This window comes from Equus caballus, chromosome X, assembly GCF_041296265.1.
Source record: "Equus caballus isolate H_3958 breed thoroughbred chromosome X, TB-T2T, whole genome shotgun sequence".
NCBI classification, from domain to species: domain Eukaryota; kingdom Metazoa; phylum Chordata; class Mammalia; order Perissodactyla; family Equidae; genus Equus; species Equus caballus.
This window is the reverse complement of record NC_091715.1, coordinates 143527377-143552871: the sequence shown is the minus strand read 5'-3', so window position 1 is coordinate 143552871 and position 25495 is coordinate 143527377. Positions and strand designations below refer to the sequence as shown.

The window sequence follows — 25495 nt, the reverse complement described above, 5'->3', positions numbered from 1 at the left end:
AGTGGAGGGTCTTAGGACTTGAAAGATAAACTCAAAATGACCTGCACCAGTGAGGGGTTTTGCTACAAGGAATAAAAATCAAATAAGGCTGAAAGGAAGAACCTGACTGGAAAGGGAAATGACATTTGGCCCTATCAGCTGCTTGGTACCAATGCCAGCACAGAAACAACTCGCCTTTGTGTCAATGGACTAGGAAGATACCATGCAGATGGAAACAACAGGAGAGTCATAACCATGATGTCACCCCAAGTGTAACAGGTGAGCTTGAGTTAAATAATACAGAGGGTCTGTCTGGGCATGAATAATAATGGTAGATTTCTAAATAAAATAGAAGTGTAGGAGCACCATCACAAGCATCTGGGAGGTGGCGAGTGAGATAACAAAAAGGACAGTTCAGGAGACACTTGGAGGATTGTCCAACCGTAGCCCATTCCTCCCGGACGTTTGGACTGCCAGAGCAACATGCACACCAGACTCACCAAGGCCTTGGCAGCAGGAGCTACCTACAAACTGGAAGCAGTATAATGTAATAAAAGGAGCACAGGTCCCAGACTTAAGAAGCCTAGCTCTGCAGCTCTGTGACCAGGGTAATTGTCGGTGTCGCAATCCAATGTACACATCAGGATAGATGTGGAGAGGGCTGATGGCCACTCTGAGTTTATTATAACCAGCGTTTCAAAATATACATAGCTTACATCTGTTAAACATACACAGGTGTTCTGGATGAAGTAATTAGCCAATGCCAAGAATTCTTAGTGATTTCTCAAGGAGCCCTCCCTTGGCCTCTGTTTTGATATTATCATGTTATTGCTGTGCTCCTATATTTTTATCTCAGAGCAGGCAAGGTCTCTTAGGCAACGGTCCCTCTTGCTCCCCATATCGATATCGTTTCTCCATCTGTGCCCCCGGGCGGCCGCCGCCTGGCTTAGGTTGCCCCCCCAGGGGGTCTTACCCGTCATTGGGTAACCGGCCTTCTCACCTCCGGGTCACAGTTTGTTGGCAAGCTTTTTCCAGTGATTATTAACCCTTCCTATGTCAGGGGCGGCTACAGTAATCCTCTAGTTTTTCTTGTACTCAGTTTCTATCACTGAACAAGGACACGCTCCATGATCTCTGGAGCTAGGAAAGGTAAGGCTCTACTGCTGTGCAATATCTCCCGGCCCAGCCCCCTCACCCTTCCTCACCCAGCTCTTGGGAACCAAGCCCCTCTCCACGGAACCCCAGAGCCCAGGGCAGGCAGGTCCGCCCGAGGGTCCCTCGCGGTGGGAGGGCCCGGCTGTCCTCCACGCGTGTCCACAACCCCTGCCCCCGGGCAGCTCCGAAGACCAGTGTCCAGTGCCCGGAGACGACCGACGCCAGGGCGCCCTGCCGAACAGCCTCGGACCTCAGGAGCCCCTTTGGGCTCCTTGCGAGCACCCAGCTCCCTTCCTCTCTCCCGCCTTCGTCTGGACAGCGGGGCCTGCTTCAACCCCAAGGTCAGTGGGCTTCGCACCAGAAGGCCGGCGCGAGCCCAGGCTGGCCAGAGATGCGCAGCCCGGCCCGTTTGTGATCCTCGTGCGCCATCTGGCGGCCGGCGCGGGCACGGCCGCAGCAGAAGCGAAGCCGAGGCCTCTCTCGCCCCGGTCAGCCATTTCGTTCTAGGACAGTCGCATTTCCCGAGAGGCACTGCGATCCAAGCTCGCGGCAGCAGGAAATGGCGGTGCGCGCAGGCGCACACACGCCGGACGCAAGCGCGCAGGCGCATCCAGGACGGTCTCGCGCGCGACTAGACGCAGACGCGGCCTGGTGCGCGCGAGTGGGGGATGCACGGGCGCAGCCGCAGGTGTTCTGTGCCGGCTGCCCGGATCCCTGGAAGGCAAGGCGAGTCTGTCCTCACCTCTTTTCTTCCCAATCCACAATCTCCCGGTTTCCCACGGAAGTCGTGAAAGCTGTAGCACAATAGTTCCAGACACTGAACTGGCATGAGAATAAACTGGGGAGCAAGTAAAAAGATAGCTATGCTGGCGGGTCAACCCAGGACTCCAACGTGCCTGCTGTTCCTTCTCCTTTCACTGTCTTACCCCCTTATTTCTGGGGCGTTCACTATATGCCCTGGATACCCAATGAGCTACTGCCTGCAGCCACCAGAGTCCTATTGATGGACACTGTCCACCCTACCAGCTCTGTTCCTGTCCTGGGTCTATAAGTCACTGTTCCCTGGGCTGGGTAGTGACCACTTTTTGCACTTAAGACATGGCATTGTCCCTCTAGGACCCTGTGGCCACCAGACCCAAATGCTGACTTGAGGTACCATGTCACTGTTGCCGCCCCCAGCCCCACTTCCAGTCCCAGCAGACCCTTCCTTCAATTGCCCACAGCAGAGGTGACACGCAGCTGAAACAGTCAATGAAATTTATTGAAGAAAACCACTTACTAAAACCATCGAAAAGAAGGAAATGACAACACAGAGAAACTTCTAATGGCTATTACAGCCCACAAATCTTGGGGACCCCCTATACCCAGGGTCCATAATGAGATGCCCCAGTGGCCCCCACACTGAGGCCCTTTTGCCAGAGTCTCCCTTCTTGAGGGCCCCAGCACCAGCCTCTTGCCGGGATGATGACCTCTCACTCTGGGGCTCCCCCCTCCCTCTGCCCCCTCTGGCTGACATGCTGCGGTGGGGCCCTGTCCTGTGGCCCACACAGGACAGTCACAGGATGCTGGAAAACACAGAAGGGGACACCCCACCAAGCCTAGGAAACTGAGCCACGAGTAACAACAGGTTGGCACATGAGAGCACCATCCCAGTGGAGCCTCCCGCAGCCCCTCCATGTCCCTGCTCCAGTTCTTCCATCCTGAGGTCCTGGGGTCAGTGCCGGCCATGCCCTCGTCTGTCCATCATTCCCAGCATCTCCTGGGACTGGGCCCAGGGTCTCCAGGGTGGGGTGGGAGCCACTGCTTAGATAAGCACACACACATCTCCACAGGAACAAGCAGCGGTTGGCCTAAATCTACACCAAGAAGGCAGAGTTGAGCTCACAGCACCAGACGAGAGAGAGCAGAGCCTGGGCTGGCACTGAAGCTCACAGCATGTGCTGGGACTGAGAGGGGGCTGCCCGCTAGGCCATGGGGCCCCCACCCCAGGATCACACATACCTCACGGCTCTGCACAGAAATGATGGCTAGTGTGTGTGTGTGTTGGGGGTGTATTACTTGACACATGGGTCAATACAGGGTCTACAGAGCTACAGAGACACAAGTGGGCTTCCCAGACCAGGGAGCAGCCTGCCCCAGGTGACAGTGAATGGGGGTCCTCTTGTTGGGAGGCCCAGACAGCTGGCACCCATGAGATGACCCCTGACCCTGACATATCCCAGGCCCGTGCAGGTGGCAGACGTCCTCAGGTGCCCCTCACCCAGGCCGGGGCTGCCGCTCGGGGGAGCCGCCAGGCTGGCTGCCTGAGTTAGTAGGGCTTGGGATGGGGCTGGGGCTTGGGCTCGGTGTGGTGCTGCCGTGGGCGGGGGTGCTCCTCTCCCCTGCCCATTTAGGGTAACACATGGTCATCTTGGTCACTTGGAAGGGCTGATGGTGGGGCATAGGGCCCCTTGGGGAATGTGGGGAGACGGGGGCTTGCTTTGGGCTGATTAGGCCCCTCCCTGGGCCTGCTCCCCATGTGGGGTGAGGCGGCTGCCCTGGCCTCGCCTCCCCCTGCCTCCAGGGCTCTGCTGCCTGGGAGGAGAGAGGGCCCCTGGGCCTTCTGAGCCTACTTGCCTGAGGAGAACTCGGGGTGGCTCATCTCCTCAGCCCAGCTCCTCCTGGATGGCCTTGAGCCCCTCCTCGGGGGTCTGCTCAGCCTCCTTGTTTCCTGCCTGAGCAAGGCCCTCTGGGTCACCACCAGGACCTCCTGGGCCCACCCCAGAAGCACTGCCCATCTGGGCAGGGGTGGGGCCCCCAGGGGCCTCTAAGGGGCCTGCCTGACCTAGCCCTGCAGGAGTGGGAGCATTTTCATCTTTCTGAGTGGCAGAGGAGGCCTTGGTGGTCCCTTCACTAGACGCAAGCTCAGCAGCATCTTCAAGAGAAACAGCATCTTCTTTGGTTGAGGAAGCCTCAGCAGAATCTGCATTGGCTGGGGCAGGACTTTCTATGGCAGGATTGATCTCGGCAGCATTTTTATTTACTGTGGAGGCCTTGTTGGCATCTTCATTGTCTGGGGTGGCCTGGGCGACAGCCAAGCCTCTGCTGTCCACGGGGGCACTTTCCTTTGCCTGGAACTGCTCACTTCTAGCGGGAGCGGCCTCCCACGCCTCCGTCTCCCGAATGAGCTGCAGCATCCCCAGGAAGCCAGGCGGCCTCCTCTCCAGACGCATCCTCCTCAGCTTGTTCTCGAGCGTCTCGTTGGGCCGGGCCTGCATCAGCACCTGCCTGGCGCGCAGCTGCTCTGCGATGGCGGGCCGGATGGCCCCCTTCTCCAAGGCCGCCTGCAGCAGGCCTTCCAGGCGCATCACGTAGGCAAAGAGAGCCTCCTGGGGCCTCTGCGCACAAGTCAGGAACTTCAGCCGTGCGGTCATCTGGGCATCCTTGTTCCCGAACACCTGCACCAGCGCGGCCAGGCAGTCCTGTGCAGGGGTGTCGGGATTTTCCTCCAGGAGGCCACACATGAGATCCAGCACGGGGCCACCCAAGCTCTCCACCAGTCTCCTCCTCCTCTCCCTCTCTGACATGTGGCGCCACAGGTACAGCGTGTTGTTGGCATGGTGCAGCCCGCTCTCAAAAGACTCTTCTCCACAGCCCGGCTCTTCCACCCCAGAAAACCTTCTCAGTACCCGGTAGGCCATAGCATCGAGCAGAGGCTGCAACGTCTGCCGCCAGTGCTGGCTCCGGGCTGCTGCCTCGTTGATGGCTCTTGCCACACCTGCAGCTCCTTCGTCACCTGGAGCCTCGGCCTCAGCTACAGCTCTTTCTTCACCTGCATATCCTGCCACATCTTTAGCTCCTGCCTCACCTGCAGTTACTACCTCACCTGCAGCTCCTGCCTCCTCTGGGGCTCCTGCCTCACCCACAGCTCCAGACTTCCTCACCTGGAGCTCCTGCTACATCTTCAGCTTCTGCCTCACCTGGGGATTTTGCCTCACCCTCACATCCTGCTGTACCTGCTGCTTCCTCACCTGCAGTTTCTGCAAAATCTGCAGCTCCCTCCTTGCCTGCAGCTCCTTCCTCACCTGGGGTTCCTGCCTCACCTGGGGCAGCACCTGGCGCTCCAGCCTCACCTGCAGCTCCCTCCTCACCTGCAGTTCCTGCCTCACTTGCCCTGCCAGCCACTGCTTGCCTCTGGGGCTGTGCAGAGAAATTGGGTCTATCCTGTGACTCAGAATCAGGGCCCTGGGGCAGGAAGACCACATCCCAGAGTCCTCCCTTGCCTGGTATTTGTTGGGGGACCAAACTTGCCCCTGGTCACCTGCTTACTTTCTGTGACTCTGCAGGTGCTGCCGCGCACAGAAACGCCACCTGCAGGTTGCGCAGCCGGCTCTGGAGGCCACCTCAAGGCCCTAGAGCCCCAGAGTCAGAAGACCACACCTCAGCGGCTCAGCCCAGGGTTCCCCACACAGGACTCTCCCAGGCCCTCTGTGCTAGTGCCACATGCTCCCAGAAGTCCTGGGTAGATGAGAGAGAAAGGTCTCAGCGTCTCTGTGCAGGGCAAATGGCTGCATCAGGAAAGCATGTGAGGAGGAGTTAATGTTGCAATGGCAACAGGACCTGCCTGGTAAGGGCTTGATGTGGCAAGGCTTGGAGCCTCCAGAAGCAACAGGCATGCCTTTTGGCCCTCCAGCGATAAAATGGCCTAATGGGGGTGTGGGAAGGTAAGGAGGGGAAGCTAGCAGAGAGAAAACTCATGGTTGGGGATGGGGCTGGAAGATGGGACTCAGTGGACAGTGGGGTGTTGGTGTTCCTAGTGTCACTGCGTTCACAGGTCACCTCGTCATACCAGGAATCTCAACAACAGACACAGGCTGGCTATTCCCAGCTCAGGAGCCTCATCACAGCTCCTCATGCTGCAAAGCCAGCCCTCACCACTTAGGAAATCATTGCGCTGGAAAGAGTGTGGGCTTTGGAATCAGGCAAAGCTGGATTCACCTAGCAGCTGAGTGGCCTTGCACAAATCACTGAACATCTCTGTCCCTTATCTGTAAATGGGTAATAAGAACACTCTTCTTGCAGCGTAGTCATGGAGCTTTACCTTCCACTGGGCACACAATAAGCCTCCAGTAATGGCCACAAGCACACAGGAATAGATGTGGTGAGGCCAGCAATGGTGTGGGTATTGGAGGCTCATTGTTGCAGCCAGCTCAATGGTCCCAAGTCTGAGCCCTGAGGCAAAAGGGGACATGAAAGGGAACATTGGAACTGTTTTCCTGCATAACACAAGGATTGACTGAGGTGACAGAGTGTAACTCTCTGCTTTTGCGGGCTTTAGTCAAGAGAAGCCTCTGAGGAACTCAGCCAATCTCTACCATGTCTAATACTGGATGCCCATTGGGCCAGCAGCTTTAGCGGTTTCCCAGGAGAGGATCCTTGGCGTATCCTTGAGCACTGCTGCACAGGCACCACTGACGGTGGCAGTGACGAGGAGCTGCTCTCACCTAGCTTCCCTAGGCACAAACATGAACAGTGGGGGCAGGAGAAGTAGGGAAAGAATACATCTGATGTTCTATGTAAAATTTAGGTAAGGGACTTGCTCATGAACTCTTGTAGTAGATCGATTTTTAAAATGTCCCCAATTCTCCACCATTCACTGTATCAACACCCTTTCCAATGACTTCAGAATTCCTCCCATCACCAGTTAGGGTTTATTTTCCACCTCTGGAATATAGGCTGGTCTAGTGACTTGCTTTGGAAAACAGAATATGAGAGAAGTGATAGGGTGCCAATTGCTGTTGATCATGGGCCACATTTTCCTGTTACTTCACATGTTTTGGATTTTTAAAACTGTATGCCGGGCATTATGTTTAAAAGAGCCATAGGAATTGAAGTAAATATTTTGCCCCAAAGAGGAGACACCCTTTCCTCGGTCAGGCACTGTAATTTCCCTGAGGGATATAACTTCAACCCAGTCAAGATTTGAGCTGGATCATGGCTTGGGTGCAGTTTTAGTTAGTATCAGCTTAGTTAGTATCTAGTTCCAAATGCCTCCAAGGTGAGATCTGTCCTACGTGTATTACAAGCTGCTCCCTCAAGTTGTAGAGTGAAGCAAGACTCTGGGGTCTAAACACCAGAAGACTGAAGTACTCTCACTCTCTTTCTTTCTCCTCTCTCTGGCAGAGACTTTAACCTGCCATATTACTTCTCTTACTATGTACTCGGAAAAAAACCTATTGGGAGAACTAGCTATGCATGTGGGGCTTCTACAGATTTCAGTCTGTCTATCCAGGCCATGCAGTCATTACCAGATCCTTATCCCAGGAATTTTTTAAACCCATGGCTAGCCCAATCTTCTCACTCCCAAGCGTGTTCTTGCCAGGGAGGACAATGGCCACTTGTATGTGCTTATCTCTCTCTGGAACTTAGTTACTTTAGACTTCATTACATCCAGAACTCTCAAATGTCTTTTAAAAATATGTGGCTTTGTTTGACCATCTGATTTTTTGTAGTTGTTACAGTTGGATCAATGGTCTGTCCTGACCTACATCCTAACCTGAAGCCAGAGCAAGCCTACTCCAGACCCATGAAGAAGGTACGTCTTTCTCTTGAGACATTTTCAATATCTCTTTTAACACTAGAACTACTTAAGGTGGTAGGGATATCCATTGCTTGTGACTTTTTAACACAACAGGGAAGGTGACCTTAATGTATTTATAATTTCCCTGAGGTCCATTTCTGTAGAACTATTGAAATTGGTAATAGGGGCTTGCTTTTGCTCCCTGGCTATGGTAGTAACAAGTAGACATAATGATGCACCAGAGTTGTCAATGGAAAAATTGTGTAGACCTGGTCCTCTGGGTATTTTTCTGACATTCATATTACCTTATCACCTATTTGAGTCGTAAAAGTCTTCTTTTTCCCACTCCAACCTTCTTATTTTAAACAGTCTTCTCAAGTTTTTATGTAGAATGCTCGAACAATGGGACATTGTGAAGCCAGACTTGGGAACCCAAGGTTGGTTCACTGGACAAGGTACAATTGTGTGTTCAATAACAAATGACTACTTTCTCCTAAGGCAAAAACGAGTTTTGTATGCACATTTATTATCCTAATTGTTTACTATATATATCAGTCTCTCCTGGAGATACCACATGATGATAGACCAGCAACACTAGAGATGTTTATGTTCACAAAAACATTTTGTGTCCTATCCTAGGATCATTTGGAGGAATTTTCTAGGGTGCTATCACAGCTTACATGGGGTACTTTGAGATGGCATGTGGGAAGAAGTAACTGAAGCAACTGATAGAAATAGGGGACACAGTGGATAATGATATGATAATAGAAGTAAGTAGATGGTAGGAACTAAATATAGTGATATGGATGTTCACAAATTACATGTGGCAAATAATAAATATAAACTCCTGAGAGCTAGGGCTTCACTGCATCAAGCCCCCAAGAGGAGATGCCCTGTTGCTCTCTCTCCAGGGTTGTGAGAGGGCAGCTCATTTGGCTGCTGATCTTACCCCCGCTGAGACCCCTGGCAAAAATGAAGCTCCTCCTGGGCTGAGCAAGGCAGAGTTTTTCCTCCAGACTCCAGGCTACCCAAAGGATATCTACCATTGTTCCCCATTGGCTGCTGGCATCAGCCCATATAGTGCCCTGCCTGGAGGACAGAGGAATTGCGACCCTTTCCTCACCTTTCTTGATTATGTCCTTTGATGCACAAAAGTTTTAAATTTTAAGTCCAATTTACCTATTTTTTCTTTGGTTGCTTGTGCTTTTGGTGTCATATCTAAGAAACCATTGCCTAATTTAAGGTCACAAGGATTTATTCCTATGTTTTCTTCTGTTTTATACTTTTTGCTCTTACATTTAGATGTTTGTTACATTTTGAGTTAATTTTTATATTAAGTTGTGAAATAGGAGTCCAAATTCATTACTTTATCTGTGGATATCCACTTGTCTCAGCACCATTTGTTGAAATGACTATTCTTTCCTCATGGAAGATCTTGGTGCCATTGTCAAAAATCAGTTGACCATAGATGGGTTTATTTATGGACTCTAAATTCTATTCCATTAGTCTATCTATCCTTATGCCAGTACCACACAGCCTTGATTACTGTAGATTTGTATTAAGTTTAGAAATCAGAAAGTGCTGAGTCCTTTAACTTTGTTCTTTTATTTTTCAAGATTGTTTGAGCTATTAGAGGCCACTCGCAATACCATATAAACTTTAGGATTGGCTTCTCCATTTCTGAAAAAAAAAAGACCATAGAGATTTTTATAGGGAATGCATTGAACCTGTTGATCAATTTGAGGAATATTTTCATCTTAACAGTATGAAGTCTTCTAATCTGTGAGCATGGAATGTATTTCTATTTATGTAGGTCTTCTTCAATTTCTTTCAACAATGTATTATAGTTTTCAAGTTTCAGATCTTGCACTTCTTTGATTAAATTTATTCTTAAGTACTTTATTCTTTTTGATGCTATTGTAAATGACGTCATTTTCTTAAGTTCCTCTTCATAATTTTCCTTGCTAGTGTACAGAAATACAACTGAGTTTTATATATTGATCTTGTAGCCTACAACTTTGCTGAACTCATTTACAAGCTCTAATAGTTTTTGTGTGTGTATTCCTTAGGGTTTTCTATATATAAGATTATCTCATCTGCAGGTAGAGATAGTTTTACTTCGTCTTTTCCAGTCTGGGTGCCTTTTATTTCCTTCTCATGGCTCATTTCCCCGGCTAGAACCGTCAGAGCAATGTTGACCAGAAGTGGTGAGAGCAAACATCCTTGTCTTGTTCCTAATATTAGGGAAAAAGCTTTCAGTTTTTCACCATTAAGTATGAAAGAAGCTGTGAGTTTTCCCTAAATGCTCTGTGTCAGGTTGAGGAAGTTCCCTTCTACTTCTAGTTTTATTAGGTTTTGTCATGACGTGATCTTGGATTTTTTCAAATGATGTTTCTGCATCTATTAAAATGATCATGAGGGGGCTTTTTTCGCCTTTTTTATTATTAATATGGTGTATTACATTGATTGGTTTTTGTATGTTGAAACAACCTTGAATTCCTGGGATAAATCCCAGTTGGTCATGTATTATCCTTTTTGTACTCTGCTGATTCAGTTTGCTGGCATTTTATTGAGGATATTTTCTTCTACATTCATGACAGAAATTGGTCTGTAGTTTTTCTTTCTTTTCTTCAGATGTCTTTGTCAGGTTTTGGTATCCGGGTAATAGTGGGCTCATAAGATGTGTTAGGAAGTGTTCTCTCCTATTTTTTGGAAGAGTTTGAGAAGGTTGTCATTTTAATTCTTCTTCAAGTGTTAGAATCCACCAGTGAAGCCATCTGGTTCTGGGCTTTATTTTTGTGGGAAGTTTTTTGATTACTCAGTCTTTTTACTCGCTATAATTCTGTTCATAGTTTTTATTTCTTCTTGAATAAGTTTTGGTAGTTTGTGTCTTTCTAGGAGTTTGTCAATTTCATCTAGTTTATCTAATTTATTGGCATATGGTTTTTTCACAGCATTCCCTATACTCCTTTTTATTTCTGCAAGGTTGGTAGTAATGTCTCCTCTTTTGTTCCTGATATTAGTAATTTGAGACTTCTCTATTTTTTATTTGTCTCACTAAAGATTGTCAATATTGTTGATCTTTTCAAAGAAACAACTTTTGGTTTTGTTTATTTTCTTTATTGTTTTTCTCTTCTCTATTTTATTTATTTCCCTTCTGATTGTTATTATTTCCATCCTTCTGCTATATTTGGGTTTAGTTTGATCTTCTTTTTATAGTTTCTTGGGTGGAAGGTTAGGTTATTATTTGAAATCTTCTTTTTTAATGTATGTGTTTAGAGCTATAACTCCCCTCTGATCACTGCTTTGCTGCATCACATAAGTTTTGATATGTTGTGTTTTCATTTTCATTCACTTCACAGAATTTTGCAATTTCTCCATGACTTCTTCTTTGACCTGTTTGTTGTGTAGGAGTGTATTGTTTAATTTTCACATATATGTGAATTTTCCTCTTTTTCTTCTGTTATTGATTTCTAATTTCATTCCATTGTGGTCGAAGAGCATACTTTGTATGATTACAATACTTTTAAATGTATTGAGATATGTTTTATGGCCAAACATATGGCCTATCCTAGAGAATGTTCTATGTGCATTTGAGAAGAATGTGTATTCTGCTCTTGTTGGGTGGAGTGTTTTATAGATGTCTATTAGATCTGGTTGATTTATAATGTTGTTCAAGTCTTCTATTTCCTTGCTGATCTTCTGTCTATTTGTTCTATCCATTATTGAAAGCAAAGTATTGAAGTCTCCATCTGTATTTTTGGAACTGTTTCTTTCTCACTTCAGTTCTGTCAGTTTTTGGTTCGTTTGTTTTGAGGCTCTGTTGTTAGGTGCATATAAGTTTATAATTGTGATATCTTCTTGATGGATTTACCCTTTTATCATTATAAAATGTCCTTTTCGTCTCTAGTAACAATTTTTGTCTAAGAGACTATTTTGTCTAATGTTAGTATAGCCATTCTAGCTCCCGTTTTGGTTAGTTTGCATGGCATATGTTTTTCCATCGTTTTACTTTCTAGCTATTTTTGTCTTTGAATCTAAAGTAGTTCTCTTGTATACTTCATATAGTTGGATCATGTTTTTTTTTAGTCCATTCTGCCAATCTCTGCCTTTTAATTGGAGACTTTACTCTGTTTGTGTTTAATGTAATTGCTGATAAGGTAAGATTTATATCTGCCATTTTGCTGTTCATTTTCTAAATGTTTTTTTTTTTATTGAGTTATTGATAGGTTACAATCTTGTGAAATTTCAGTTGTACATTAATGTTTGTCAGTCATGTTGTAGATGCACCACTTCACCCTTTGTGCCCACCCCCCACCCCACCTTTCCCCTGGTATCCACTAAACTGTTCTTAGTCCATAATTTTAAATTCCTCATATGAGTGGAGTCATACACAGATTATCCTTCTCTCGCTGGCTTATTTCACTTAACATAATTCTCTCAAGGTCCATCCATGTTATTGCAAATGGAATGATTTTGTTCTGTTTTGCAGCTGAGTAGTATTCCATTGTATATATGTACCACATCTTCTTTATCCATTCATCTGTTGCTGGACACTTAGGTTGCTTCCACATCTTGGCTATTGTAAACAGTGCTGCAATAAACATTGGGGTGCATAGGACTTTTGGGATTGCTGACTTCAAGCTCTTTGGATAAATACCCAGTAGTGGGATGGCTGGATCGTATGGTAGTTCTATTTTAAATTTTTTGAGGAATCTCCATACTGTTTTCCATAGTGGCTGCACCAGTTTGCATTCCCACCAGCAGTGTATGAGGGTTCCTTTATCTCCACAACCTCTCCAACATTTGTTGCTATTAGTTTTAGATATTTTTGTCATTCTAACGGGTGTAAGGTGATATCTTAGTGCAGTTTTGATTTGCATTTCCCTGATGATCAGCGATGATGAGCATCTTTTCATGTGCCTATTGGCCATCAGTATATCTTCTTTGGAGAAATGTCTGTTCATGTCTCCTGCCCATTTTTTGATTGGGTTGTTTGATGTTTTGTTGTTGAGTTGCGAGAGTTCTTTATATATTATGGATATTAAGCCTTTGTCAGATATATGACTTGCAAATATTTTTTCCCAGTTAGTGGGTTGTTTTTTTGTTTCAATCCTGTTTTCATTTGCCTTGAAGAAGCTCTTTAATCTGATGAAGTCCCATTTGTTTATTCTTTCTATTGTTTCCCTTCTCTGAGAAGGCATGGTGTCCGAAAAGATCCTTTTAATACTGATGTCAAAGAGTGTACTGCCTACGTTTTCTTCCAGAAGCCTTATGGTTTCAGGTCTCACCTTTAGGTCTTTAATCCATTTTGAGTTTATTTTGGTGAATGGTGAAAAAGAATGGTCAATTTTCATTCTTTTACATGTGGCTTTCCAGTTTTCCCAGCACCATTTGTTGAAAAGACTTTCTTTTCTCCATTGTATGCCCTCAGCTCCTTTGTCAAAGATAAGCTGTCCATAGATGTGTGGTTTTATTTCTGGGCTTTCAATTCTGTTCCATTGATCTGTGCACCTGTTTTTGTACCAGTACCATGCTGTTTTGATTACTGTAGCTTTGTAGTATGTTTTGAAGTCAGGGATTGTGATGCCTCCCGTTTTGTTCTTTTTTCTCAGGATTGCTTTAGAAATTTGGGGCCTTTTGTTGCCCCATATGAATTTTAGGATTCTTTGTTCTAATTCTGTAAAGAATGTCATTGGGATTCTGATTGGGATGGCGTTGAATCTGTAGATTGCTTTAGGTAGAACGGACATTTTAACTATGTTTATTCTTCCAATCCATGTACATGGAATGTCTTTCCATCTCCTTATGTCATCATCCAATTCTCTCAGAAAGGCCTTGTAATTTTCATTATATAGGTCCTTCACTTCCTTAGTTAAATTTACCCCAAGGTATTTTATTCTTTTTGTTGCGATTGTGAATGGTATTGTAGTCTTGAGTTCTTTTTCTGTTGGTTCATTACTTGAGTATAGAAATGCTACTGATTTATGCAAATTGATTTTATACCCTGCAACTTTGCTGTAGTTGTTGATTACTTCTAACAGTTTTCCAAAGGATTCTTTGGGGTTTTCTATATATAAGATCATGTTGTCTGCAAACAGCGAGAGTTTCACTTCTTCCCTCCCTATTTGGATTGCTTTTATTCCTTTTTCTTGCCTGATTGCTCTGGCCAGGACCTCCAGTACTATGTTAAATAAGAGTGGTGATAGAGGGCATCCTTGTCTCGTTCCTGTTTTCAGGGGGATGGGGTTCAATTTTTGCCCATTGAGTATGATGTTGGCTATGGGTTTGTCGTATATGGCCTTTATTATGTTGAGGTAGTTTCCTTCTATGCCCATTTTGTTCAGAGTTTTTATCATAAATGGCTGTTGGATCTTGTCAAATGCCTTCTCTGCATCTATTGAGATGATCATGTGGTTTTTATTCCTCAGTTTGTTGATGTGATGTATCACATTGATTGATTTGCCAATGCTGAACCATCCCTGTGTCCCTGGTATGAATCCCACCTGATCATGATGTATGATTCTTTTGATGAATTGCTGAATTCTGGTTGCCAAAATTTTGTTTAGAATTTTTGCATCTATGTTCATCAGTGATATTGGCCTGTAGTTCTCTTTTTTCGTGGTGTCCTTGTCAGGTTTTGGTATCAGTGTGATGTGGGCCACATAGAATGTGTTAGGACGTGTTCCATCTTCCCTAATTTTTTGGAATAGCTTGAAAAGGATAGGTATTAAATCCTCTCTGAAAGTTTGGTAGAATTCCCCAGGAAAGCCATCTGGTCCTGGGGTTTTATTCTTTGGGATTGCTGTTTCAATCTCTTTCCTTGTGATTGGTCTGTTCAAATTGTCTGCCTCTTCTTGAGTGAGCTTTGGGAGATTGTAGGAGTCCAAGAATTTATCCATTTCCTCTAGGTTATCCCTTCTGTTGGCATATAGTTTTTTGTAGTATTCTCTTATAATCTGTTGTATTTCTGCAGAGTCTGTTGTTATTTCTCCTCTCTCGTTTCTGATTTTGTTTATTTGAGCTTTCTCCCTTTTTTTCTTTGTAAGTCTGGCTAGTGGTTTGTCAATTTTATTTATCTTCTCAAAAAACCAGCTCTTTGTCTCATTGATCCTTTCTACTGCTTTTTTCGTTTCAATAGTATTTATTTCTGCTCTGATTTTTATTATTTCTCTCCTTCTGCTGACTTTGGGCTTCATTTGTTCTTTTTTCTCTAGTTCAGTTAGGTGTGCTTTAAGGTTGCTTATTTGGGATTTTTCTTGTTTGTTAAGATGTGCCTGTATTGCGATGAATTTTCCTCTTAATACAGCTTTTGCTGTATCCCATATGAGTTTGTATGGCATGTTATCATTTTCATTTGTTTCCAGGTATTTTTTTTATTTCTTCTTTAATTTCTTCAATGATCCATTGCTTGTTCAGTAGTGTGTTGTTTAGTCTCCACATCTTTGTGCCTTTCTCAGCTTTTTTCTTGTAATTAATTTCTAGCCTTATAGCACTATGATCTGAGAAGATGCTTGTTATTATTTCAATTTTTTTAAATTTGTAGAGGCTTGCCTTGTTTCCCAACATATGGTCTATCCTAGAGAATGTTCCATGTGCATTTGAGAAGAATGTGTATTCAGCTCTTTCAGGGTTGAGTGATCTATAAATGTCTATTAAGTCCAATTGTTTTAGTTTTTCATTCAGCTCCACTATTTCCTTGTTGATTTTCTGTCTGGATGATCTGTCCATTGATGTGAGTGGGGTGTTGAGATCCCCTACTATTATTGTGTTGTTTTTAACATCTTCCTTTAGGTCTGTTAATAGTTGCTTTATGAATCTTGGTGCTCCTGTGTTGGGTGCATAGATATTTATAAGCGTTATTTCTTCTTGATGAAGTGTCCCTTTGATCATTATATATTGTCCCTCTGTGTCTCTCTTTATCTGTCTTATTTTGAAATCCACTTGGTCTGATATGAGAATTGCAACACCTGCCTTTTTTTCCTTGCTATTAGCTTGAAGTATTGTCCTCCACCCCTTCACCCTGAGTCTGTGTTTGTCCTCGGGGCTGAGGTGTGTTTCCTGGAGGAAACAAATTGTTGGATCGTGTTCTTTAATCCATTTTGCCACTCTGTCTCTTTTTATTGGAGAGTTCAATCCGTTCATATTGAGAGTGATTATTGATGCATGTGGACTTAATGCTGTTAATCTGTTGCTCATTATCTTGTTTTCCTGTGTTTCTTTTCCTGTTTGCTTTAGACTACCCATTTAATACTGCAATTTCTTATGCTGGGTTTCTTAGATTTTTCCTTATTTATGATTTGTGACTCTGTTCTGTACTTTATTTTAGTGTCTACCTTGAAGTTTGTATTTAGAATCTCGTGTATAATATAGTCTATTCTCTGGTGGTCTCTTACCTACTTTACCAATACTGATTTAGACCCTTTGCTCTTCCCCTCCTAAATAATTATTTTCATTTTTCATTCCAACTCGTCTTATTAATTTGTAGTTAGAGTGCTAAGATCGTCCTTGTTTTGGTAGTTTCCTTACCTTTACCCTAATGCTATAATTGAATATTTGCTATCCTGTTCTGGTTCTATCCATCGGTCTCCCTAGTCTGTGGATTGTGTCCCCTTTCTCCCTTTTTTCTTTTTTCAGGTATGAGAGCCTTCTTGAGGATTTCTTGTAATGGAGGGCTTTTAGTTACAAATTCCCTTAACTTTTGTTTGTCTGGAAAAGATTTAATTTCTCCCTCATATCTGAAGGAAATTCTTGCTGGATAGAGTATTCTTGGCTGAAGATTTTTATCCTTTAAAGCTTTGAATATATCACTCCATTCTCTCCTAGCTTGTAGGGTTTCTGTAGAGAAATCCGCTGACAGTCTGATAGGGGCTCCTTTATAGGTTATTCTCTCTTTTTTTCTTACTTCCCTGAGTATTCTCTCCTTATCATTCCTATTTGCCAACTTTACTACTATGTGCCTTGCAGTAGGTCTTTTTACATTGACAAATCTAGGAGATCTAAAACCCTCCTCTACACACATTTCTCCGTTGATCCCTAGATTTGGGAAGTTCTCTTCAATAATTTCGTTAAGCACACTTTCTGCTCCATTTTCCTTTTCCATATTCTCGGGAATTCCTATGATCCTTATGTTCTTACTCCTCATTGAATCCATTATCTCTCGGAAATTTTCCTCATTTTTTTAAATTCTTAGTTCTCTTTCTTCCTCTGTCTGGCGCCATTCAGCCTGTTTATCTTCGATTATGCTAATTTGCTTCTCCGTTGTCTACACGGGCATTCAGGGAATCTGTATTCTGTTTTATCTGGTCCATTGTGTTTTTCATCTCAAGTAATTCTGTTTGATTCTTCTTTATGATTTCAATCCCTTTTGTGAAGTAACTCCAGAACTCGGCTCGTTTCTCTATCTTTCTCTCTTCCTCATTGAGTTTTTTGATTATAGCTGCTCTGAATTCATTATCACTTAGTTTACCTAATTCCAAGTCCTCAGGACTTAATTCTGTGTTTTTATTGTTTTCCTTCTGGTCTGGGGCTTTTATAAATTGCTGGATGGTAGAGGAGCGGTTTTTTCCCATGGTGGTAGAATTCGGTTGCAGTTACAGCCTGTCGCCACTAGATGGGGGTCAAGAGCCGCGTGTTATGAGCTCTCCGCCTTGGGGCAAGATGGCTGCGCCCACTGTCTTTGTTAGGGGGGAGGGGCTGTTACACGCACCGGTCTGGGTTCAGATCAGTTCTGTTCTCTGGTCTCCCAAGGCCCTTGATTTATAGGGTCCCCGTGGACGGAAGCTTTCCCCCCATCAGCGGGTCTCCACTGAATCAGCGGCAGGAGTCCTGGATGATCCCCCGGTCGCGCGGCCCCTTCCCCGCTCCTTCCCGACCCGCGCTGCAGCGATCGCAGACTCTAGGGGAGGAAGCGATGTTCTCTCCTACCATTCCAGCACCTCCGAGGGTGTAAGCAAGGTTATGATCTCCGCCTTCTTGGTATAGTAGGTCTCTAACGAGCTGGCATTATGTTTATTCTCTGAAATTCAGTTCTTCCAATCTTTCGTTGTATTTTGGAGGGGAGAGAATCCCGGGTCAGCTCACCCTGCCATTTTGCTCAGCCCCCTTCTCCCTTTTTTGTTTTTTAATTCCACCATTGCTACCTTCTTTTAGGTAGTACATATTTTCTAATGTATTATTTTAATTCCCCTGTTGCTTATTTTACCATATATTTTTGAGTTATTTTCTTTGTGGTTGCCCTGGGAATTGCCATTAACATCTAATTTGTAACAATCTAATTTGGATTAAAACCAACTTAATTTCAATAATATACAAAAACTTTGTTCCTATCAAGCTCCTTTTCCCTCTCCTTTATATTATTATTGTCACAAATTACATCTTATATGTGTGTGCCCATCAACATAGATTTATAATTACTGCTTTATGCAGTTGTCTTTTAAATCAGATGACATTTTAAAAAGGGCATTACAACTAAAAAATACATTTATATTCTCTTATACTTACCTATACAGTTACATTTACTGGTACTCTTTATTTCTTCACGTGGATTTGAGTTACTCTCTATTTCCTTTCATCTCAACCCGACGGAATAAAAAGAATGCCTTTACTATTTCTTGTCAGACAGGTTTACTAGTGATGAACTCTTAGTTTTTGTTTATCTAAGAATGGCTTAATTTCTCCTTCATTTTCAAAGCAATGCTTTGCCAGATATAACACTCTTGGTTGGCAATGTTTTTCTTTCAGCCCTTTGAATATGTCATCTTGCTGCCCTCTTCTCTCCATTGATTCTGATGAGAAAATATCTGAGGATCCTTGTATAAGATGAGTCATTTCTCTCTTGCTGCATTCAGAATTCTCTCTTTGTCTTTGGATTTTGACAGTTTGATTATATATCTCAATGTGGATTTCTTTGAGTTTATTTTACTTGGAATTCATTGAGTTTCTTCAATGTGTGAATTATTATTTTTCATCATATTTGGGAAGTTTTCAGCCATTATTTCTTTGAATATTCTTTCTTCCTCTTTCTCTCATCTTCTTTGTGGACTCCCACTATGCATATGTTAGTATGCTTGATGATATTTACTATGGACTGAATATTGGTGTCCTCTCAAAGTTCATATGTGATGGTACTAGGAGTTGGGGCCTTTGGGAGGTAATTAGGTCATGAAGGTGGAGCCTCATGAATGGAATTGGTGCTCTTATAAGAATAGACATGAGAGAGATGATCTCTCTCTCTCTCTCTCCCTCTCCCTTTCTCTCTCTCTGTCTCTCTCTCTTTGCCATGTGAGGTCACAGCCAGAAGATGGCCATTTGCAAACCAGGAAGAGATTCCTCACCAGAACCTGATCATGCTGGCACCCTGACCTCAGACTTCCCAGCCTCCATAACTGTGAGAAATACCTGTTGTATAAACCACTAAGTCTATGGTATTTTGTTCTAGCAGCCTGGACTGACCAAACAGCATCCTACAAGTCTCTAAGGCTCTGTTCATTTTTCCTCGTTCTTTTTTCTTTTTGTTCATCAAACTGGATAATCTCATTTCACTTATATTCACATTTGCTGATCTTTGTTCTGCCTACTCAAATCTGCTTTTGAGTCCCTCTAGTGAAATTTTCCCTTCAATTATTGTAATTTCCAACTCCAGAATTTCTATATGGTTCTTTTTTATAACTTTTATCTATTTATTATATTCTCTATTTGATGAAATATTGTTCTTATACTTTGTTCACTAGACATTGTTTCTTTTAGTGCTTTGAATATATTTAAGAATAGCTGACTTGAAGTCTTTGTCTAGTAAGTCCAATATCTGGGCTTCCTCAGGGACAATTTCTATTGCTTCCTCTTTCTTCCTGTTTATGAACCATATTTTCTGTCTTCTTTGCAAGCCTCATAATTTTTATTGAAAAACAGAACTTTAGAATATTATAATTTGGCAACTATGGAAATCAGATCCTCTTCTCTCACCATAGTTTGTTGTTACTGCTGCTCATTGTAGGAGTAGTGGTGGTTTAGTGACTTTTCTGAACCACTTGTGTAAAGTCTGTTTTCTTTGTCCTGTGTGCCACTGAAGTATCTTCTTGATTAGCTTAGCGGTCAGCTAAGTATTGGACAGAGATTTCTTTCAATGCCTGGAATCAGTAAATCTCCCAGTCTTTGATGAGGGGCTCTGTGTGCATGTTGGGGCATGCCTTCAACACTCAGCCAGGCAGTTTACAACTCCACCTTAATCTTCACTTCCTACTTGTGCAGAGCCTTAAGATCAGCAGAGGTGAGAGCTTAAGGCCTTCTGAGGTCTTTTTTGAGACTGTGCACAGCTCTACCAATGCTTGGGGACTCCTAGATTCCCAGGAATATTTCAGAGCTTTCCAAAGCTCCTATGGAAATCTGTGGTGTAATAAGAAATATATATTTAGTCTTTGACCCCAGTTCCTAGAATAGCATTCCTAAAACCCTTGTAATTTCTTGAGTGATAGGAGTGTCTTTTGTTCTAATAAGGTGATTCTTGGTGGGCCTCTAGATAAGTTTCAAGATGGGGCTGGTCACCAGAAAGACCAAGCCTTGATTAGAAGTCTGGAACTTTTAGCCCCATCTCCCAACTTCCAGGGAAGGGAGAGGGGCTGGATATTGAGTTAATAATTGATCATGCCTACATAATGAAACCTCCATTAAAAACCCTAAATGATGGAGTTCAGAGAGATTCTGGGCTGGTGAACACATCCACATCCTAGGAGTGAGGCAGTCCACTGAATAGAGGCTCCTGCACTCAGGATCCTTCTGGATCTTGCCCTATGTATCTCGTCATCTGGCTGTTCATTTCTATTTTATAATGAACTGATAAATGTAACTTAATTGTTCACCTGAGTTTTGTGAGCCGTTCTAACAAATTATCAAACCTGAGTGCAAAATCCCAACTTCATAGCCAAATTGAACAGAAATGTGGGTAACCTGAGATCCCAATACTTGTGACTGGTGTCTTATATACGAGCTGTCTTGCTGGCCTGAGCTGTTAGACCTGTGGAGTCTGATGTTAAGTGTGGGTAGTTAGTGTCAAAATTTATTTGAATTGTAGGACACTTATTTATTTATTTTTTTTTTGAGGAAGATTAGCCCTGTGCTAACATCTGCTACCAATCCTCCTCTTTTTTTTTTTCGCTGAGGAAGACTGGCCCTGAGCTAACACCTGTACCCATCTTCCTCTGCTTTATATGTGGGACACCTGCCATAGCATGGCTTGCCAAGCTGTGCCATGTCCGCACCCAGGATCCAAACCGGCAAACCCTGGGCCGCCAAAGTGGAACATGCGAACTTAACCACTGTGCCACCGGGCCGACCCCTGGACACTTATTTAATGTCTAAATTAGTTGGTGTCAGGAGGGAAAAACCTCTCAACATCTCATTCCTCTTTTCCTTTTAAGCTTTTTGGTTGGTCTATTGTTTGCCCTAGTTGTTATCCACTAACTCAGGCAGCTATGTTAAAACACTTGCAAGTAAATGTTTTCAACAGACACTCTAAGGGAAAGATTTTTAGCACTGATGACCTCCAAGTCAGGTCAAAAAAGACAAGCCTTTTGAGAGGTGTCTTTTGGGGAACCACCAGACTGGTCAAATAATGACAGTTCTTTGGGGGCGAGACTCTAAAGAGCTCTAACTCCATTCTTTCCCCCTCTGATACCAGCAATATGAGTTGTTATTTTTCAAGGCATCTACTGATGGTGGAGTATAGGGGATGGGGTTAAGGCAAATTAAAACACCACAAAGCTCACTCTTGCTATTGAGAGTCAGCCATCTTTTTGAATAAATATACTCTGGGTTGGTACAAGCATTTGGTTAATTTTCATAGTTCTGAAAAAGTTAATTTTGTCCATTTTTGCCAGTTTCCTCACTGATTTTATGGATGGGCAAATTTTGTAGGTTGTTACTTCACCACTTTAGCTAACATCTTCGTGCCATTTTTCTCTTTTTCTGCTGACACCCAAGATCATGGAAACTGGATGCTTTCCTGCAGAAGCTTTCCAGAGTCCATTCTTCAGCTCTCTGAATACTGAGAGTGATTACTGCTTGGTTTGGGCTTTCTTATTTCTGGTTTGCAGTTAATTGTCTCCATTCACGAACCTCACACATAGGATCTAAAAAAGACTTTTGTCTTATAGGAAGAAGTAAACAAGGCTAGAACGAACTGAGTGAAGGAGAAGTTGGATGAAAGGGTGGCATGATAGAATAGTAGATAAAAGAATATTTTACCCTGAGGCCAGCCTATTCTAAGGAAAGGCTGTATGTTGGCTCAGGCTGAGAGTGGAGGTTCAAAGTTCAGGAGCCTGGGGGAAGGAGAGACACTTAACCAAACTTTGTCTAACAAGCATTTTGTTCTGATTGATCAGTGGCAGCAAAACAATTTACTGAATAATTTATGAGGCAAAAATTGGGAATTTGGAGTCTGTGTCTGGCCTTGCCATTGATAAACAAGAGGGGCATCTCTGAGACTTATCTAAGTCCTATGGGGAAGGGAGGTTCTTTCCAGTAACCCGTTTCCCAGAGCACAAAGGTGGGGGGGATATTTCTTAACCTTTGCTGTTTACCAGAATCACAGTGCTCACATAAAATTCTAGATTTTCTGTCCCTACTTTTGTTCAAGAAATAGTCTCCTGATGACTCTTATTGGTGTTGCTCTTGCAAAATCATTTGAATCATCTGCTGAGAGGTGGTGGCAAAGGTCAGTGGTTTTAGGGTCCTACAGATAAGGCACTTTAAAAAAAGGATGCCTAAAATGGAAGAGAGAAATGTTAATGTAGAGTTTGTGTTAAAGTCTAAGAAGACAGTGGATGAAAATCTTTCGATTATGCAGCACTGCTTGTCAAGTTTTTTTATACTTCTTTGTGACGTTGTCCACAGTCTTGGTTATCTCTCATAAGAGACATGCATGATCCGAGCATTTTGCCAGATTTCCCTAGTGGTCCAGACAGTGGCTTGGCCAGAGAGAAATCCATGTAGGGTCCATTCTGGTGAGGAGTCCTTTGAGATTTGTATCAAGTCTTCAGGTTTATCTTGCAATGCTCCAGATTCTGGGAGGAAAGCCTAGCTTCAAGGCAACCTAGAGTCCAGATAAGTGTCTGGGCAGTCAGGTTTTAGGTCTCAGTGATGCCAGGTGAAAAAAGAAGGAAAAAAATTGGAAACATTATTTTGAAGGGTCATAGCCAGATACTGAAGGATACTGGAAGAATGGAAAATTTGGTAAGAGTTGACAATTTGTACAAGGTGACAGAATCCAGACCAATTTACAGGTAGGTAACAAAACCATCAGTTACTTCAAGTTTACAAAGAGGTGCAAAATAGTTCAATGACGATGAACAGGGATAGAATCTGACAAACCACAATAGTGTGCTATAGCTTTCTACTGACACATAAAATTTCTCTCTACAGTTACTCTCCTTTCAATCAAAGGTTTTTCTGGGTCACAAAGTAAGTGTGATCTCATTATACTTGGCCTGAGTATTTATATAGGTGAAACAAGAATGGTAATTTACTATCTAGGCTTTTTTTAAAAACAGTTTATTGAGATATAAATTCACATGCTATACAGTTCACCCATTTAAAGTGTACAATTCAATAGGGTTTGGTATATTACATTATTAATTTTTTTAAATTATAGTAAAATACGTATAACATAAAATTTGCCATTTTGACCATTGTCAAGTGTATGATCCAGTGGCACTAATTACATTCACAGTGCAGTATCAAATAGGGTTTTAAAAGTTTGCTTTGCTGGAATATTTCTAAGGATTCTCAGATTGAACGTTGAAAAGCCTCTCAAGGCCAGGAAGCCAAGCCAAGAGCTCACCACCAGATTTCACTAGCAGTACCTATAGATTTGGGTGAGTCGTCTCTTCTTGGGGTCCCCAAAATATCCTAAGGTTGCTGGGCCTGCCAGGAAGTGACCTTTCTTACCCACTTGTAAGGCTGGGAACCATGTAAGCTAGTTATCAACCTGGTTTTTCCAAGAGAGTTTTATAAGTAAGCATCGGCTTCATAAAGTCAACTTTAGCTCCTTATTAAAAGTGTCTGGTCACATATGGCTCTATGGATATCATTATCAAATATAGAATTCCAATGAAAACCTTGGTCATGTCAAATAAGAACAAATCTGGACTTAGGGAGAGACTTTAATTTGAAAGGCAGAATGCTCTGATCTCAGAAATCTACAAGCATCTCAAAATCAAGCAGAAAAAAGCTTTTCTTTTATAGGGTGAGGACGAACAAGGAGAGATGAGCAGACTCTTTTAAGGAAAGATTCTTGAAAAGCAAGGAGAAATGACCACCGGAGCCTGACAGGAAAAGTGTCTGTCTGTGGTCAGCTGATTCTCAAAATAAGCTGATGAAGCAAATGTTCTGCATCTTCATGTTGCTCAGGCTTGGGAACAAGCCGAGTTCAGGGGCCAGTAGAAGGAGAGAAATTGGCCTAAGGTTTGGTCAAGACAAAGCAGAAAGTAAGAAATGGGTATTTGTGAACACTTGATCAGTTCCTCTTGTTGTTTAAGACAGACAAAATGTCTACTTAAACAATATTAGGAATGAGATAAGAGTCACTGTGAGGTTGATGTTGGTCCAGAGTTTTTCGTGGGTGGACTGGCCTTCATGTTCTTGTTGGCCCTGAAGGACTAGTTGTATCATCTGTTGAGAGTGCTGTTGGACTGACAGCTCTTGGGGGTGGTCTTTAGCATTGAATGAGAGATATGCCTAGGAAAATAATAAAAAGAATATTTATTAAAGATTGAATAAGGGAGTAAAACCGAGACTTGAGTTCTAAAGGGAATCATTCAAAAAGATTCCTAGACATTGGTCCTGAAGCATCTTGATGGTGGAGTGGCAAATTTCTCAGATTGTCTGAATATTTTTGCTGATGGCATGGACATCAGAGGGGTTTTGGGGAACAAATGCACAGTGCTCACTTCAGACTACTGCACAAGTGCTCCCTTAAGAAACCAGAATCATGTCCAATGCTAGACAGTTTTAGAGGACCACTCATTGGAGTTCCTGGAGTTCTCTGGTGATGATGTTGGTGATTTCAGTAAGATTGTCAGCAGTCACAGTTATTTCCTGGAGCAGAGCCTGTAAAATGGGAGAGTTCTGGCAAAATTCCTGAGTGGCCCACACAGAAGCAGCTCCAGGCATGAAGGTTACCCATGACATGATTTGCTGCAGCAGTCAAGTCCTTTATGTTTCCTCCCAATCTCTTAGCTTTTTATTCTAAGCCTTTTTGAGAACCTTGACAGAAAGGAAGGTCACAGCCTCCTTCTGGGGCTGGGATTCTGTGCCTAGATTTATCTATACATATTTTTGTAGACCTTTGGAATCATTTAGTGTCTGGAAAGAGGTAATAGAGTGGTTAAGGTGAGAAGAGAAGGTAGTCTGGGGGCTAATAAAGTTAGCTTGATGACAGGTTCCAGTCCAAGGACTATGTACTCTTGCCACTCCTGGTGATAGGGTGGATATGATTGCAAATACTTAAGCCCATGGAAGGACCCTTGGTTATGTTACAGTGGAAGCATAGATTGCCCTTTTTGAAATATTTATATTAATAACATTTTACCCATATGAATCTCATCTAGGGAAGGCTAAGAATTTTTAAAAATTTGACAGCACTTCCACTCAATTTATAATATTAAGTAAACCTGATTATTTTGGCACTTCTCTTTTTATAAGATAAAAGAACAAATCCTGTGTGATTTTCCGGGAACCCTCTGGGAGATCCAAAAACTTCGAGATCAAGAAGACATCAATTAAAATTTGATTTTAGGAAGGCAAAAT

At 43.2% G+C, this 25495-nt stretch overlaps 1 protein-coding gene across 1 annotated transcript; it reads right to left on the bottom strand.

Annotated features, from left to right (window-relative positions):
• Positions 1-3779: 3779 nt before the first annotated feature.
• Positions 3780-5789, bottom strand: LOC138921805 (paraneoplastic antigen Ma6F-like). The gene is made up of 2 exons (XM_070257165.1): positions 5738-5789; positions 3780-4945 (listed from the first exon to the last, which is right to left on the bottom strand). Exons 1-2 carry the CDS (start codon positions 5787-5789, stop codon positions 3780-3782), a joined length of 1218 nt encoding a protein of 405 aa, XP_070113266.1.
• Positions 5790-25495: the final 19706 nt, after the last annotated feature.

Excerpts from the sequence above, each read along its gene's own strand:
- LOC138921805 (XM_070257165.1), bottom strand. The coding sequence starts at position 5,789 with ATGCCTGTTGCTTCTGGAGGCTCCAAGCCTTGCCACATCAAGCCCTTA. Across the intron at positions 4,946-5,737 it reads CCACATCAAGCCCTTACCAG|GTGAAGAAAGAGCTGTAGCT; the intron begins GCAGGTCCTGTT and ends CAGGATATGCAG.